Here is an 18,356-nt window from a genome sequence, read left to right as displayed (position 1 = left end):
GCGTGGACTACCGTAAGCTAAATGCTGTAACTCGTCCGGACAACTATCCAATGCCACGTACTGATGAGCTATTGGAAAAGTTGGAACGTGCCCAGTTCATCTCTACAATAGACTTAACCAAGGGGTACTGGCAAGTACCGCTAGATGAACCTGCCAAGGAGAGGTCAGCATTCGTCACCCATGCGGGGGTGTATGAATTCAATGTCCTTCCTTTCGGCCTTCGAAATGCACCCACCACCTTCCAGAGGCTGGTAGATGGTCTACTAGCTGGACTGGGAGAATTTGCAGTTGCCTACCTCGATGATGTGGCCATTTTTTCAGACTCCTGGCCCGAACACCTACTCCACCTGGAAAAGGTCTTTGAGCGCATCAGGCAGGCAGGACTAACTGTTAAGGCCAAAAAGTGTCAAATAGGCCAAAACAGAGTGACTTACCTGGGGCACCAGGTGGGTCGAGGAACCATAAACCCCCTACAGACCAAGGTGGATGCTATCCAAAAGTGGCCTGTCCCACGGTCCAAGAAGCAGGGCCAATCCTTCTTAGGCTTGGCCGGATACTACAGGCGATTTGTACCACACTACAGCCAAATCGCTGCCCCATTGACCGACCTAACCAAAAAGACCCAGCCAAATGCCGTTAAGTGGACTGATGAGTGTCAAAAAGCCTTTACCCAGCTTAAGGCAACGCTCATGTCTGACCCTGTACTCAGGGCCCCGGATTTTGACAAACCATTCCTAGTAACCACAGATGCATCTGAGCGTGGTATAGGAGCAGTGCTCATGCAGGAAGCAACAGATCACAACTTCCATCCTGTCGTGTTTCTCAGCAAGAAACTGTCTGAGAGGGAAAGTCACTGGTCAGTCAGTGAAAAGGAATGCTATGCCATTGTGTACGCCCTGGAAAAGCTACGCCCATATGTTTGGGGACGGCGGTTCCAACTACAAACTGACCATGCTGCACTAAAGTGGCTTCATACTGCCAAGGGGAACAACAAGAAACTTCTTCGTTGAAGTTTAGCTCTCCAAAGTTTCCCAGAATCCAGTAGTTAAAAAGTGTTCTTAAAATGTAAAAGTCTGTTAGTTATATACTTAGTCGTATATGTAAAGGTGCATGTGTTGTATTACCCTGGTTATTTTCAAGTTCTAGAAGGAAATTGCCGCCAGTGAGCTTCCCCACTGTCTGCAATTTGGGGGGCGTGTCATAAACAGATAGCTAAGGGTTAATGTCTCTTTCACCTGAAACACCTGACCAGAGAACCAATCAGGAAACCGGATTTTTTCAACTTTGGGTGGAGGGAATTGTGTGTCTGAGTCTTTTGTTTCTGTCTGCCTGCTTCCTCTGAGCTTTGGAGAAGTACTTTCTACTTTCTAGTCTTCTGTTTCTAAGTGTAAGGACAAAAAGATCAGATAGTAAGTTCTATGGTTTCTTTTCTTTGGTATTTGCATGAATATAAGTGCTGGAGTGCTTTGATTTGTATTCTTTTTGAATAAGGCTGTTTATTCAATATTCTTTTAAGCAATTGACCCTGTGTTGTATCATCTTAATACAGAGAGAACATTTGTATTTTTTCTTTCTTTTTTATATAAAGCTTTCTTTTAAGACCTGTTGGAGTTTTTCTTTACTTCAGGGAAATTAAGTCTGTACTCACCAGGGAATTGGTGGGAGGAAGAAATCAAGGGGAGAGCTGTGTGTTGGATTGCTAGCCTGATTTTGCATTTCCTCTGGGTGAAGAGGAAAGTGCTTTTGTTCCAGGATTGGGAACGGAGAGGGGGAATCACTCTGCGTAGTTTCACAGAGCTTGTGTTTGTGTATCTCTCCAGGAGCACCTGGAGGGGGGAAGGGAATCAGGATTATTTCCCTTTGTTGTGAGACTCAAGGGATTTGGGTCTTGGGGTCCCCAGGGAAGGTTTTTCAGTGGGACCAGAGTGCCCCAAAACACTCTAATTTTTTGGGTGGTGGCAGCAGGTACCAGGTCCAAGCTGGTAACTAAGCTTGGAGGTTTTCATGCTAACCCCAAGGTTGCCAGCTGACTGGGCTGTTAAAAATCCGGTTGGCACAGGGCTGGCAGGCTCCCTACCTGGCTCCATGCGGCTCCCAGGAAGTGGCCAGCATGTCTCCCCAGCTCCTAGGGGGAGGGGCAGCCATGGGGGCTCCGTTCACTGCCCCCACCCTGAGTGCCGGCTCTGCAGCTCCCATTGGCCAGGAACTGTAGCCAATGAGAGTTGCAGGGGCGGCGCCTGCAGGTGGGGGCAGCATGCAGAGCCCACTGGCTGGCCTGTCCCCATAGGAGCCGGAGGGACATGCTGGTTGCTTCCTGAGAGCCACCTGAGGTAAGTGCCACCCAGAGCCTGCACCACTCACCCCCTCCAGTACCCCCAGCTGGGAGCCCTGTCCTTCATTCCATACCCCTCATCCCCAATCTGGAGCTCCCTCCTGCACCCCAAACCTCTCATCCCCAGCCTCACCTCAGACCTGCATCCATAGTCAGAGCCCTCACCTCCTCCACACTTCAAACCCCTTGACCCCTTCCTGCACCCCAAGCCTCTCAGCCCTGGCCTCACCCCAAAGCCTGCACCCCAAGGCAGAGCCCTCACCTGCTCCCACATGCCGAACCCCTTGCCCCAACCCCGAGCCCCCTCCCACATGCTGAACCCCTCAGCCCCAGCCCAGAGCCCCCTCCTGTACCTCAAACCCCTCATCCCCAGCCCCACTTCTGACCCACACCCCTAGCCGTAGACCTCACCCCCCTTTCACACTCCAAACCCTCAGCCCCATCCTCCAGCCTAGAGCCTCCTCCTATACCCCAAATCCCTCAGCCCCAGCCACAGCCAGAGCCCTCACCCCCTCCTGCACCTCAACCCCAGCCCAGAGCCTGGTCCTGCACCCTGAACCCCTCATTTGTGGCTTCACCCAACCCCCTGCTCCAGCCCAGTGAAAATGAGTGAGTGAGAGAGAGTGGGGACAGCAAGTGACAAATGGAGTGAGTGGGGGTGGGGCCTCAGGGAACGGGAGAGGCCTTTGGAAGGGGCAGGGCAAGGATGTTAAGTTTTCTGCAATTAGAAAGTTAGCAACCCTAAAATTAACCAATTTGAAGAAGTAATAAACTGTAATTTGTCAGCACTCGAAGATGTCTAACCTATATGACCCAGTTGTGGAAGAATGATAGATTCAGGAGGCAAGAAGTGGAAGCACAAAGGAGCTGCTTCTGTCCCCCTGTGCTTTCTGTAGTCACAGCTTCATGCAGCAATCCAGAAATGTGAGAAAGGTGCTTGGTTTGACTAGTGAAAACTCTTTAAAGCTGCCATTTCCTGGCCACTGCATACTGTCCCACTTACACCACCGTCCATCTAACTGATTTACATACCTTTCTTCCAGCACTGCCTGGAGAGAGGTATTTTCAGTCGCAGGAAACTGTAATGAATAAGGATTTTGAAGGCAGCAATTTTAAATCTGAATTCATTCTATCCTTTTTATAGATTTTAATGGAACTAGGCATTTTTCTTATTTATCAGTAAAGTAAAAAGTCTTTCTGATTTACATAACAACAATAATAAGTGAAGCTTCCTTTCTCTTAGTACAAAAGAAGAAAGCTAGTACAATTATGATGGATGATAATCAAGGTGGCAACCTACAAATGGAATCATCCTTGCCCATTAAATCATTCTCTCTTGAAAGAGATTTACTCAGAACATTAGCAGAAATAAGATTCATTAATGCAGAGGTTAGTAAATTGTACAGCTGTGATACTCATTTTTCGTCTTCTCCATCCTTGGCTTTATCTACCGTGCTGGTATACATTCATCTTAAGGAATGATGTGCCAGTTATTAGAGATTGTAAACAATGACTAATGTGTTTGCAGAGAAACTGAAAAAACAGTGTTTCATGAAGCTACTGTCTAAGAAGTTTCCATTCAAAGTAAGTGTACTAATGTTTTCCCTGTCAGTACAGATAATGTATTTCTCAATGATTTTATTGCAAATGTTTGACAACTGCCCATAGAGCCCTGGAGTTTTAAAATTTCACTGAGATAAAGTTGTTTTTTTTTACATGAATTATGTTGAATTCATTCTGTAGGATCTAAGGAATTTGAAGGACTCTATTTAATATGTTTTGTGATGTATTGCTATATGCCTACAGAGTATTTGACAAAATTGTGCTGCTAATATTTTATTGTAGAATGGAGACTGTGACATGAGCAGAAGCCAATCTCTCTTTCCAATGTGATAAGGTTTGATGAAATTGAAGTTTCATATATTTGTTTTCTATATATATTTCTAGGCGACTATTCATTTGTTAAGATTGGAGGGTGTTCAGCTGAATGATCATGTTGTCCCACCTGAAGATACAAGCCAGCATCCCACAGGATATATTTCCAAACTTCCTGAACATGATCCAGATTGGATAACATACAGGTGTTTTTCTTTAATCTATACCAAACCCTGGGTCCTTTGGCAAATTCTTTTTGATTATCACACCATGAAGATATTTTCAAACATTGTTACTTCTTAAAATAAAATCCATTGTTATCAGGTGGTTCATTTTCAAAGAGATGGATTCTAGTGGGAAAAGAGATAGAAGCTAAAGGAAAAAGTTTTAAGTGGCCATTGCTGAGTTCGCTCCATTATGGAACAGCTACTGGCATGCACTCTTGCAATCAACATTTTAACTGTCAGACTTAAGAAGCTCATAGCCACACAAAAACTCTGTAAAGCTAAAGTTAATTCTGCTATCCATTTAAAAAAAAAAAAGGATTTCATAGTTTAAAAAAAAAACCATAATTTCCAAAACTCAGAAAATTTTCTGTTAAAATTTCAAATAATAATATCTGAGGCCTGGTCTACACTATGCGTTTAAACCGAATTTAGCAGCGTTAAACCGATTTAACCCTACACCCGTCCACACAACGAGGCCCTTTATATCGATATAAAGGGCTCTTTAAACTGGTTTCTGTGCTCCTCCCCGATGAGAGGAGTAGCGCTGAAATCGGTATTGCCGTGTCAGATTTGGGTTAGTGTGGCCGCAAATCAACGGTATTGGCCTCCGGGCAGTATCCCACAGTGCACCATTGTGACCGCTCTGGAAAGCAGTCAGAACTCGGATGCACTGGCCAGGTAGACAGGAAAAGCCCTGCGAACTTTTGAATTTCATTTCCTGTTTGCCCAGCATGGAGCTCTAATCAGCACAGGTGGCGATGCAGTCCCAAATCCAAAAAGAGCTCCAGCATACGGGACCTTACGGGAGATATTGGATCTGATTGCTGTATGGGGAGACAAATCTGTTCTATCAGAGCTCCGTTACAGAAGACGAAATGACAAAGTGTCTGAAAAAATCTCCAGGCTATGATAGACAGAGACCACAGCAGGGATTCAGCACCAGGGCCGGCTCCAGGCCCCAGCGTGCTAAGCGCATGCTTGGGGCAGCGTGCTGCGGGGGGGTGCTCTACCGGTTGCCGGGAGGGCGGCAGGCAGCTCCAGTGGACCTCCTGCAGACGTGCCTGCGGAGGGTCTGCTGGTCCTGCGGCTCCGGTGGACCTCCCGCAGGCGTCCCTGCGGAGGGTCCGCTGGTCCCGCGGCTCAGGTGGAGCATCCACAGGCACGCCTGCGGGAGGTCCACTGGAGCCGCGGGACCGGCGAGCAGCAGAGCGCCCCTCACGGCGTGCCGCTGTGCTTGGGGCGGCAAAATGGCTAGAGCCGGCCCTGCTCAGCACAGTGCTGCGTGACAAGCATAATGGAAAGCCAAAGAATCAAATGGACTCTCATGGAGGGAGGGAGGGGGGACTGAGAACTCCAGCTATCCCACAGTCCCCGCAGTCTCTGAAAAGCATTTGCATTCTTGGCTGAGCTCCCAATGCCTGTAGGATCAAAAATATTGTTCGGGGTGGTTCAGGGTATATCTCGTCAATTTATGCCCCCTCCCCCCGTGAAAGAAAAGGGAAAAAAGTTGTTTCTTGCCATTTTTCAATGTAACTGTATGTCTACTGCATGCTACTGGTAGACGCAGTGCTGCGGCGCTGAACAGCAGCATCCCCTCCCCTTCCTTTCCTGATGGCAGACGGTACAAAATGTGGAAAACCGTCATCATCCTATGAGTGCTCCTGGCTGGCCTCGGTGAGGTCGGCTGGGGTTTCCTGGGTAAAAATGGGAATGACTCCCTGTCATTCCTGGCAGACGGTACAAAATGCTGGGTAACCATCCTCATCATAGCAGCTGGAGCCTGAGCTCCATCAGCCCCCTACCCCTTTCGTGTCTAAAGAAAAGATTCTGTACTCCCTGGACTATCATAGCAGTGGGAGGCTGCGCTCCTCTCCCCCCCCCCCCCACTCTTTAATGTCCTGCCTGGACTATCATAGCAGCTGGACGCTGCCTCCCCCTCATTTTATCTCGCTAAAAAGTCAGTGTTTCTTATTCCTGCATTCTTTATTACTTCATCACACAAATGGGGGGACATTGCAACGGTAGCCCAGGAGGGTTGGGAGAGGAGGGAAGCAACGGGTGGGGTTGTTGCAGGCACACCCTCTAGAGTGGCATGCAGCTCATCATTTCTGCGGGATCTCTGGGGCTCTGTCCCAGAGTTGCTGTGCTCTCTGGCTCTCTAGTAGACTTGCCCCATATTCTAGGTAGGACTGACTCTATTTTTAGACAAAACATAAAGAAGGGAATGACCCTGGGAGTCATTCCCATTTTTGTCCATGCGCCCCCGGCCGACCTCAGCGAGGCCAGCCAGGAGCACCCATGACAGCAGCAGACAGTACAAAATGATTGATAACCGTCATCGCCAATTTCCAATTGCATACTGTGCAAAATGACTGATAACCATCATCTCGTCGCCAGTTTACAATGGCAGATGGTGCAATAGGGATGATAACCATCTCTGCTACCTTGCAAAGGCAAATGAATGCTGCTGTGTAGCACTGCAGTACCGCGTCTGTCAGCAGCATCCAGTACACATACAGTGACAGTGACAAAAGGCAAAACAGGCTCCATGGTTGCCATGCTATGGCGTTTGCCAGGGCAATCCAGGGGAAAAAGGGCGCGAAATGGTTGTCTGCCGTTGCTTTCACGGAGGAAGGATTGAGTGATGATATTTACCCAGAATCACCTGCGACACTGTTTTTGCACCATCATGCACTGGGATCTCAACCCAGAATTCCAATGGGTGGGGGAGACTGCGGGAACTATGGGATACTATGGGATAGCTACCCACAGTGCAACGCTCCAGAAATCGACGCTAGCCTCGGTACATGGATGCACACCACCGAATTAATGTGCTTAGTGTGGCCGCATGCACTTGACTTTATACAATCTGTTTTACAAAACCAGTTTATGTAAAATCAGAATAATCCCGTAGTGTAGACATACCCTGAGCATCTATGTAAATACATAATGAATGGCTTAAGTTGAAAAAACTTCCTCTCTATTCCCTCCACCCAAGCGGAGTGAATTGAGGAGAAACTAATTTCAGGTTTCTTTTTTTCCTCCCACCTCCATAAATACTGTTAAGTTATTTATTTCTGTGTAAAATCAGAGGAGAAAGGGGTCCATGTAGTAAATTTTACTTTTGGAACTGAAGGCCTTTCAAGGAGATTATAATGTTCATGAAGGCCACCTCTAATAACTAGTAAGTTGGCATTCAAACTTATGGGAAAAAACAACAAAAAAGTGTATTCTCATGCTCATTGAGAATTAATGAAAAAAACACATGGAATTTCTTAAAGTAAGTTGGTACTAAATTATGATTAGACATTAAAAAGGATCAAAATCAAAATGAAAAAAAAATGTTTTTAAAAATTCTTTCCTCAAAAATAGATGTCTGCTTAAGATCAAACTTTAAAAGAAAAGTTTACCTGTGGGCATACATTACACAAGAGAAATTGTCAGTAAAACAGATTTTTTCCCCATATTTTTTAGAGGGGGTTGTGTGGGGAAACATTTATCATCTGTTTTAAAATAGAACTTTGACCATGGCATTACAGACATGACACCATAATGAAGAAATGCGTACTGAGGTAGAAAACAAGACAACCTTTCTTAGGTATGTTTGAAGTTCTTTGAGATCCTCAGATGGAAACATCTGTAGAAGTTAAGATTATCATCATCATTCATTTTAATATGTTATTATGTAAGGCTGAAAATTTTAGGCTGAGGGACAGTAATTTCCACTACAAATTTTATACATTATATTCTGAAAAACTGAGAGTGAAGTGTAACCATTTCCTAGCAAATATATCCCTTGAGTGAATCCTCTTCTTCCCTTCATTTCCTTCCCTTTCTTCTGTTTCTGTTCTCTTTTTTTTAAAAAAACGTGGACCGACACATTGACCCTGTAGACTGATAATTTGCTGCAGAAATTATGGTTTCCTGTTGAGTATCTGAAATCACTGTTTTTGATGTGCCAATGTGCTGCAAGATCCTTTGTGCTGGCAGCTATTGAACATGAAAGGAGAAGATGCAGTAGTCAGCTGAAAGGATGCAGAGGTACATCCCGGCCCTGAGAATACCCATATTTGTTGCAATTTAGTGGTAGGAACAAGTTGAGTACGTATGTTAGCTGCTTTTATCTCTCATTCTCTTCCCTGCTCCAATCACAGGTTAGAGCAGCCCAGGGGATAATCCAATATGCCAGCTGACTAGGGTTCCCAGGGAACAATCCACCAGTTGGGGAATGCTTCAGCCATACTAACTCTCTACCTCTTCTTGGTCACTTCATGCCCATTCACACCCCTTCTCCTATAGTTTTTGGGAGAGAGACTTAGGAACTCTGTTGGATGTATGCTTGATGCGGGGGCTTCTGACCAGTCTCTACTCCCTTTGTATTGCCTGAGCAATGCACAGGGAGTAGAGGACAGCAGAAAATCTGCTTTTATTTTTGATACTGGTGAATATTTAAAAATATTTTGACTAGTGTGCAGATTTGGAAAGAGGCCAGTAGTAGGGGACTCAAGAGAGCTGATTCTCTTCCCAGATCTGCCACTTACCTGCTGCATGACCTTGGGTAAATTGCTGCATCTCTCTGTGTACCATCCCACCATTTGTCTGTTGTGTGTAATTAGATTATTGCAGAAGGGACTGTGTTTTACGCTATCTGTCTATATTAGCATAGTAAGACCCTGATTTCAGTTGGGGACCGTAGGCATTGCAGTAATGTTTTGGTCAGATGAATCAAGCAATCAGATTCCATGTGGCCAGATAATGCTGTATAAAAATGTTAGCTGTATTTTGAGTTATGCTGCCTTTAGATTAATAGGTGGAGTGTGCATCCTTAAAACTGATTTTATAGTTAAAAGATTTGTTTTATTATTGTATTACCCTGAAGCACTTGGGAAAAAAATGTCATAATCTTAATTAAAAATGAATCAAAGAATTCCAAAACAATTGGAGATGTTTTAGAAGTCATGGAGACATGCATTTGTTAAATAAAAATATGTTTGATACATGGGACATGACATTATGAACTCTTGCCACTGAAAATACTGCTTGAGGGTTCCTGGCACGATGTATCAGGTTTGCTGCAGGAAGGTCAGAGTGGCTCAGCAATCTTTCATGTAGTGGAGGGACACTCTCAGTTCAGATACATTAGCAGAGATCCTGAAGAAGCTAAAGGATGTGGTAGGTCCTTATTAAAATCATTAGGGCATCTTCTGGCCTTCTTTATTTCAATATGCTCTCAAGACAAACTTTCATTAAAGGACCTAAAAAGAAATAATTAAAGACACACCAACTAAGGGATGCTAATACTTCTACCCACGTTCAATTTCATCATGATTTGAAGCTTAAAACCTCTGTGATTAGGTAGTACTTCCTTTTAGGATACTTTTAGGAATATATGCGCCTTGGTGCCACACAATTGCAACTAGAAAGTAGTGAGCATTTGGCTACAGGTAGAGCCCATCACGGATTCGAGTGTTTGGTGAAAGGAACCATGTCCCAAACCAGCCTTTGTTCCTTTCCTATGTCATAGGCAATAGGTGTCAGAAACATCTTCTGTACATCCTCTGTCTTGACATTGAACTCATCTGTTGGTTTGTTATTTTGATTATACTTGTGTTTATACTGTAATTTGTGGTCTACTATGCAAAGAATAATTTTTAGAAGTATGCTGTTACAGGTTCCAAACTACTTGCTAACTGTGCTGCTGTAGAATTCTCCACAGTCTTCTTCATGCTATCAAGTGATTTTGGACTGTTCCCCTCTGTGGAGTTCTGTGGTTCCAAGATAGTTTTACATCATTTCCTTTACTCCTCATTTTCAATCAACTGTATTGCACAAGGGGGGAAACAAAGATGTGAGTCATGTGACACCACAATGTCCTTGAGAGTTCCAGACACATGCCGAGCAGTTAAGCTTTTTCACCCCACTGTCCCCAGGCCAGTGAGGCAGCAAGCACTTAGTTATGTCCGACACCTGTCAGCAGGATGTGCTTCCATGCATGTGCTCAACCTAGAGTCAACAGTAATTATGAGTCTGCTGTATAGAAAGTACAGTATTAATGGGCTTGATGCAGAAATTACTGGATGGATTCTATTATTTGTGTTATGGAGGAGGTCAAGATAGATTATTATTATCGTCCCTTCTGGTCATAAAAATCTATGAATTCTTGATAGATATGCAGCACTGAGGTGTCCTCCTGTGCACTTTAATCTAAGTATCCAGATAGGCAAGCTAGGGATGTGCTGGAAAATTAAATGGACACTAAAAATCTATATTCAATTATAGTTTTAACCTGAAGTTTGTAATGAGCTCTGGGACTGAGGCATGGACTCATGTACACTTTATAAGGTGCCCTGGGGATAAAACATTAGATCTGGATTATGGAACACGCTATTTGCATTATTTTGGATGACAGTAGTGTTTTAGTGTTCTGGAGACTGATGTTCCTTATGTTGATTTTTCTTCTTTTCTCCTCCTCCCATCTATTTCTTATTTAAAAAACAAACAAACAAACAACTAGAAAATTCCATACAAAACGCTATGTTTAAAAAATGCTCTGCTGTATCAAGCAAGAGTGCTTGTAAATTCTGGCTCTTACAGTATATTCATTTTGGTTTTGTAGTTTTGGAATAATAGCTTTTTAATATTAATTTTACAGTATCTGGGTAGACCACTTATCCCAATATGCTATGGAAAACTTTCTGCGGGCTGCGGAAATGGGAGAAGAGTTGAATGAGGCCTGGATTGTTCACAACACATTGGTATATGTCTTAAATCACAATAAACATCTTATAGCTTCAGGAAGACAGCGAGAGATTGTTGAGTCCCTACAGAGTCTTCTCAGTGCGATCAAGAATACTGGACACAGTGGGTAAGTATGATGGTTGAGTTTGATTATTACCTTTCTCTTTCCTATTCAGTATTTTATGAAGCTAAAAATAAATTCTAAAAGTAAATCACTTTTTCATTGTGCCATATCCCAGTAGCACTAAGAAAATGTTGTTTGTTTTTATTTGATTGGGACTTACTTGCTTTGATTTGTGCATGGATATTTGAGATGGTATAGTCGATTCGTTGGTTAGAAATGAAGTCCCCCAGTCTAACGCTGTATGATATTCAGTCTACCAGTCTAACTCTTATTAAAGAGTGGCTATGCAAAGCTGATATGGTCTTTTTAGTTTGGAATAGCAGCAGGGCTACTGTGGCTAATCAAAAGTAAAAGCTTACTTGTACTGTCTTGCCAAAGCAGGATGTCATGAAATGTATTCACTTGCTGTGCATCTGTCTCAAATTTAATACATTATATTCATTGTAAATGTTTAATAATCAAAGCAACTGTGGTCTATTATTTTTTACTACTGTTAAAGCTTTGTAAAATTTAAAATGGGGTAAGGGAAAGCTTTAACAGCAATACTCTATGCACCACCATGGGTGGCAGAAAAAAAGGCTGCCTGACTTATGGCAAAAAGTCAAATAAAAAAATTAAACTCCCTTTACTACTTCTGGTACTCACTTTCTACAGTATGTGCCTTAATATTGTCCCCAGTCGTCTACACAGAAGAACATATTTTTCATGTTGTCAGATTGGTGAGTACTCCAAGGAAGCAGTAATCGTCTCTTGTTTTGGAGTCACTTTTGCCAGGACCCTCATGTAGTTATATAAAATGCACATTAACAGGGAAAGAAAAGTTAATGCGGGCACCATAGCTACTGTGAGATACCTCAGTCAGCTGTTGATCTGTGCTTTACCAGAAGGGATATCTGCTATAGCTGTTGCTAATCTGTAATTCAGCAATTGATTGTTGTGGAAATTAATGCAATGTTACAAATAAAGAAGTACGATTTCACGTAAGAGGAGTCAACGCAAGAATGTTTTTGTGCAAATACTCTTATTAATATAAGTGAGAGTGTAGAGGAATAATAAAAATCTTGAACTGATACATAGACAAAGCATGTCATAAATAGAATATTTTCTGGGAGGCAATGACAGATCTTAATGTAGAAGACCTTGGAAAGAACATTATGAAAAAGCATGAAGGCTAAATTTATCTAAGCTTAACTTCAGTATATTTTAACTTTTTCTCCAATGTGAAAGTGTTTCTTTAGGGTTATTTTGCAAATGTTTCATAAGTTTGCTTTCCAAGGGAAACTTAGAATTTAGAGAAGTGTTAATCATCTTTCTGTGCCATCTTTATTTTGCTTTAGAGAAATGTTTCTTACACTTAGTCTTTTTGTTTTGTCTTTCAGAAATACTGTTGTTTTGGTGATGTTATGTAATGCTTTGGCTCGAGGCCTAATTCTTTGTTGGATTCCAAAATCAGTTTTGAAAAGTGATGAGAAGAAAAAGATAGACCCAGCAACAGACAAAAGTAAAAGGCCCTCAATAAGGGGTCCTGAAAAAACAAACATTGTCCAACCTTTGTCAGTGGATCCAAATGGACTCCCTGATATTAAAGCAGCCTTAGAGGTACAAAGTTCTCATTGCTCTGTTTCCTATCAAACCACTGTGTTTGGAGGAGGGAAAAAACCTCTCCCCACCATACACACACATAGGCACACGCTCATGTTCTTTACTGAGCACAGCTCAAGTTGGAGAATTGGAGCCTTTATCCTTTGACTCAGTTGCCTCATAGAGATGTTAGACAGATAGACTGATATTCTCAGCATACCCTTTGAGGAATGCATTGTATTCATAACTAGTGCTGGGCTATGGATTCATGTTCTAAGTTTTATTTTATTCTTGGATTTTAGGTTTGTGAATTTGCCCTGAATTTGACAAATGAAAACATACCTAATGAACTGGTACCTATTGCTGTACGACAGCAGATCATTGCTACCTGGGTGAAAACGAAACAGTTACTTCAGCAACAAATTTGGCATAAACTTGGAACTGATGATGAGGTATAGATTCTGTGAAATCATATGTGAAAAATGAATACATATAACATATGTACACTTTTTGAATGCAATATGGAAAATAAGATTTAGTTGTTCTCATTAACACATTACAAAGGACAACTAATTTTTTGCATGAGGTGTAGAAGTGACATTCTTGAGTTTGTTTTATTTCTTCTGTTTTTAGCTACAAGAAATAATTAGTGGTAACTGCCATATGATGACATCATAACTACACCATCATTTAAAGATATACATTTATAGTTATAAAATGCTAAGAGAAGTCAAGCATATTTCAATAAATATATATCATATTTTCATTATATAATTAATATTAATTTGAATTTATGTTCTTGCTGCTGTATTTCAATGGAAATGCCTGTTTTAAATAAAAACAAAAATAAAATATATATCTAATAAAACCATGATCTCAGAATTTTGTAGCATATGTATTCATTCTGTAATAGCTAATCTCTTTCATATTGAAACTATTGGAGTTTTGATTTGACAAGAGTTATGAATGAAATGAAATATATAAAAACTATCAAAACTTACATTTTAGGGATACAATAAAAAACAAAAGATTAACAGTTTTTCTTGTAGCTAAATGACCCTTTAATGGCAATGAGAGTTCTACATATATATTCCCAAACATAGTTAAATATATCCTTTGTCTACTTACTGATTTTACATTATTTTATAATGTTTATATATGCATAAAGTTTGGAATAAATGCGACATTTCTTGCTTCTCAGAATGGCGAGGGACAAAATCCAATCACAAAAGTTCTTGTTCCTTTGGAAATGTACTCATGTAATGGCTTGGGTCTCATGGACTTTACTGTTCCCAGTTTGTCTCAGGTATTTAGCTTTATTTTACTAGGTTTTTACTTGTGATAATATGTAGGTCTACATACTGTAGATGTTGCTGGTATCTTTCTGTAATCTCTGTTTTGCATAGTTGGATACAAAATTATTTCTGCTGGAGAACTATGCTGTTTTTTTTATTTTCCTTTAAAACTTTTTAAAGTTAATGTAATGATCATAGCAGTTAGTAAATTGACATCCCTGGAGATTATCTCTCTACATTTAACCACAAAATGGGTGCAATAAGAATAGTGGAAGTACAAGATTTCCCCTGCTATTCTACCAGCTGGGAGCTGTCAGATTCTGATAAAGATGCATTCAACATCAGACCAAACTTCTGGCCACTCATCTCTGTGGCAAAGATGACAATTTGACAGATGCTCTGTGCTGAAAATACTGTACAAAAACTCAAGCCAACACATACCTCAAGCATTCTCTAGTCACTTCATGAGGTCTTGAGAGTGGGGCACAAATAGAACCTGTGGCCATTTAAGGGAACATGAAAAGGTTTTCGTTATTTGTGTCTCAGGAAGGCAGTAATGCATCACTATCCACAGTTTCTTTAGTATGTGACTATTTGTTTTGGGGCAGATTTTGCCATTATTCATGTTGAATAGTGCCATTCTCTAAATGTAACCCCACTGAGTTACTAAGCATGAGTCAGGGTGACAAAATCTGGCCTATATCCCAACTGTCAAACTTTGAGTTCTGTCAGTCTATTTTGTAGTCATAGCTGTATACCATACACAGTGCAGGGTATCAGCTATATCCCCCAGTTTCAGGGCATCTACACCTATATTCCCTCTCCATGGTCCACCAAGCGCACAGACTTCAGGCTTCTGGCTCTCAGTAATTACCTCTTTTGGGTGGAAACCCACATCTCTCTCCCTCCTGACCAGGGACTTAAAAGCTGCACAGTTCCCTGCTGTACGCTTGGATAGCCCCACCAAGTCAGACTGCCCAAAAGGCCTATGTCTTCACTTTGCTTTCCCTCAGAGGGCTATGACTAGTGTATTGCCTGCAGTTTTAAGCTCTTATAAACAAGCACATTTATCCTTGAGGTAAAAGCATTACAGAGAAAACATTAAAACAATTAAAAAAACTACATGCATGCTAAAAAGCTTACCAGGGGTCACCCTCAATTCCAACCTCATGCTAGGCTTTCAAAAGCCACAAGTGGGTTTTCTTGTGATTACAAGTACATATCCATCTTAGAACCAGAACCCAGACTAGGCAGATCAGCCACTGTTTTTATACAGCTTGGGCCTTTAGTCATGGTCTTGTGTAACAGGTAATTGGCAGACAAACCATCTTCTCAGGGCATAGCTTCAAAAATCTTGGGTTTTGCATAACGAGAGTTGGGGAATTTGCATTATCCTTGCCATAGGGATTGCCCAGAAAATCCAGTTAACACTTATTGTCCCAAAGTCCATACATGTTTAGCACATTTTCAGTGTAGTCATTTGAATTCCCAAATCTCACATCTGCCCCCAGAGAGATTACACATAATCACAGCCCACAATAATATAAACTTAGTACAATAAGATATTTTAAGGATACCATGAGAAATTAAGAACATAAGAATGGCGATACTGTGTCAGACCAATGGTCCATTTAGCCCAGTATCCTGTCTTCTGACAGTGGCCATTGCCAGAGGTAGTGAACAGAACAGGACAATGTTGAGTGATCCATCACCTGTTATCTAGTCCCAGCTTTTGGCAGTTGTAAGTTTAGGGACACCTGCAACTTGAGGTTGTGTCCCTGGCCATCTCAGCTAATAGCTGTTTATGGAATATTCTCCATGAACTTACTAATTTTTGTAACTTTTTTTTTGACTTTCACAAGATCCCTTGGCAGTGAGTTCCAGTAGTTGATTGTTGTACCTTTTGTTTGTTTTATACCAGCTACCTATTAATTTCATTGGGTGACTGGTAGTGTTTGTGTTATGGAAAGGGCTAAATAACACTTTTCTATTCGCTTTCTCCTCACCACTCATGATTGTATAGACCTCAATCATATCCCCTCTTAGTTGTCTCTTTTCTAAACTGAACAGTCCTAGTCTTTTTTTCTCTCTCCTTGTATGGAAGGTGGTCCATATCCCTAATCATTCCTGTTACCGTTCTCTGTACCTCTTCGAATTCTAATATATCTATTTTGAGATAAGGCAACCAGAATTGCATGCAGTATTCATAGGGTGGGTGTACCGTGGATTTATAGAGTGTCTTTTTGATATTTTCTGTCTTCTTATCTATCCCTTTCCTAATTGTTAGCTTTTTTGACTGCTGCTGCACATTGAGCGGATGTATTCAGGGAACTATCATGATGACTCCATGATCTCTTTGAATGGTAACAGATAATTTAGACCCTATAGTTTTGTATATGTAGTTTGGATTACATTTTTCAATGTGCATTGCTTTGCACTTATCAGCACTGAATTACATTTGTCATTTTGTCACACAGTCACCCAGCTGGGTGAGATTCCTTTGTGAATCTTTGCAGTCATCTTAGGACTTAACTATCTTGAGGAATTTTGCATTCTCACTATTCAGTCCTTTTTCCAGATCATTTTGTGAACATGTTGAACAACACAAGTGCCAGCACAAAACTTTGGGAGACCCTTAATGTTTACTACTCTCCATTGTGAAAACTGACCATTTATTCCTACTTTTTGTTTCCTGTCTTTTAACCAGTTACTGATTCATCAAAGGACCTTCCCTGTTATCCCATGACTCTTTAGTTTGCTTAAGAGCCTTTAGTGAGGGACCTTGTCAAAGACTTTCTAAAAGTCCACGTACACTATATCAACTGGATCACCCCTGTCCACATGCTTGTTGACTCCCTCAGAGAATTCTAATAGATTGGTGAGGCATGATTTCCCCTTACAAAAGCCATGTTGACTCTATCCCAACATATCATGTTTATGTGTGTCCGATAATTTTGTTCTTTACTATAGTTTCATCCAGTTTGCCTGGTACTGAAGTTAGGCTTACCAGCCTGTAATTGTGTGACTTTTTAAAAAATTAATATTACATTAGGTACCCTCCTGTCATTTGGTACAGTGGCTGATTTAAGTGATAGGTTATATACCCCAGGTAGTAGTTCTGTTAGTAGAGTTCAGAACTCTTTGGTGAATATCACCTTGTCCTGGTGACGTATTGCTCTTTAATTTATCATGTTTTTCCAAAACCTCCTCTACATCTCAGTCTGGAACAGTTCCTCAGCTTTGTCACCTAAAAAGAATGACGTGGTTGTGGGATCTCCTCCATATCCTCTGCAGTGACGACTGATGCAAAGAATTACTTTATCTTCTCTGCAATGGCCTTGTCTTCCTTGAGTGCTCTTTTAGCACCTCGATCATCCAGTGGCCCACTGACTGTTGTAGTTAAAACAATCTTTGTTATTAGTTTTTGTGTCCATAGCCAGTTGCTCTTCAAATATTTTTCTGCACCTGCCCTATTATACTTTTACACTTGACTTGCCAGAATTTGTACTTACTTTTATTTTCCTTATTTGACTTCAGATTTTTAAAGGAAGCTTTTTTGCCTCTAACAATCTGTTTTACTCTGTTTTTAGCCATAGTGGCATTTTTTGGTCTTCACTGTTTCGTTTTTAGTTTGGGGTAGTGTAGCAGTGTAACGATTCCTGCTGGTTGTCTGAGAATTAGCTCTTTTCCAGCCATCGGAGCACCTTCTGCAGGCCAGTGTCCTGCTGCCGCTTGGCCCCCATGTCCCTCCCAGGACTCGGTGCCCTTTGCAACCCCAGGGTACTTGCCCCTGGCAATAACCCCTCACTCTTAAGGTCTCCCCTGTCCAGGAAACCCCCACCCCCTACCCCACCTCACCTCAGTCATAGACTACTGCCAATCACCAACTAGCCCCTGCTACCTGGGGCAGACTGCAATATAAGCCACTCATCACAGGCAAGGGGGTTTTGGACCTGCTGCCTTTCTCTGCAACCCAGTACCTCCAGGGGCCTTGTACAAGGCCCTGCAGCCTGAGGAGTTGCCGGCCCAGAGCTCCCCAGCTCCTCTGGCTTTTCCCCAGCCCTGCTTCACTCCAGTACCCTTTAGCACTCAGGCAGTTAGGTCCATCTCCCTCCTCAGCTAGAGGGAGACTCTTGCTCCTGGTCCACTGCCCTCTTATAAGGGCCAGCTGAGCCCTTATTAAG

At 42.0% G+C, this 18,356-nt stretch overlaps 1 protein-coding gene across 8 annotated transcripts in view; it reads left to right on the top strand.

Moving 5' to 3' along the window:
- Nucleotides 1-18,356, top strand: part of CFAP46 (cilia and flagella associated protein 46) — a 168,717-nt gene that overhangs the window by 50,363 nt on the left and 99,998 nt on the right. For all 8 annotated transcript variants that reach the window (XR_004001341.1, XM_030570341.1, XM_030570343.1 and 5 more), the window contains 6 exons: nucleotides 3,576-3,721; nucleotides 4,280-4,413; nucleotides 11,087-11,299; nucleotides 12,676-12,895; nucleotides 13,180-13,329; nucleotides 14,079-14,183. Coding sequence is in view for 7 of the 8 variants with exons in the window: in XM_030570341.1 (XP_030426201.1) it covers nucleotides 3,576-3,721; nucleotides 4,280-4,413; nucleotides 11,087-11,299; nucleotides 12,676-12,895; nucleotides 13,180-13,329; nucleotides 14,079-14,183 (968 nt within the window). In the remaining variant the exon portion in view is untranslated. The remainder of the gene's footprint in view (nucleotides 1-3,575; nucleotides 3,722-4,279; nucleotides 4,414-11,086; nucleotides 11,300-12,675; nucleotides 12,896-13,179; nucleotides 13,330-14,078; nucleotides 14,184-18,356) is intronic.

The sequence above is a fragment of the Gopherus evgoodei genome, chromosome 7 (genome assembly GCF_007399415.2).
Source record: "Gopherus evgoodei ecotype Sinaloan lineage chromosome 7, rGopEvg1_v1.p, whole genome shotgun sequence".
NCBI classification, from domain to species: domain Eukaryota; kingdom Metazoa; phylum Chordata; order Testudines; family Testudinidae; genus Gopherus; species Gopherus evgoodei.
The sequence above is the reverse complement of the archived record's forward strand: the minus strand, read 5'-3'. Positions and strand labels throughout refer to the sequence as shown.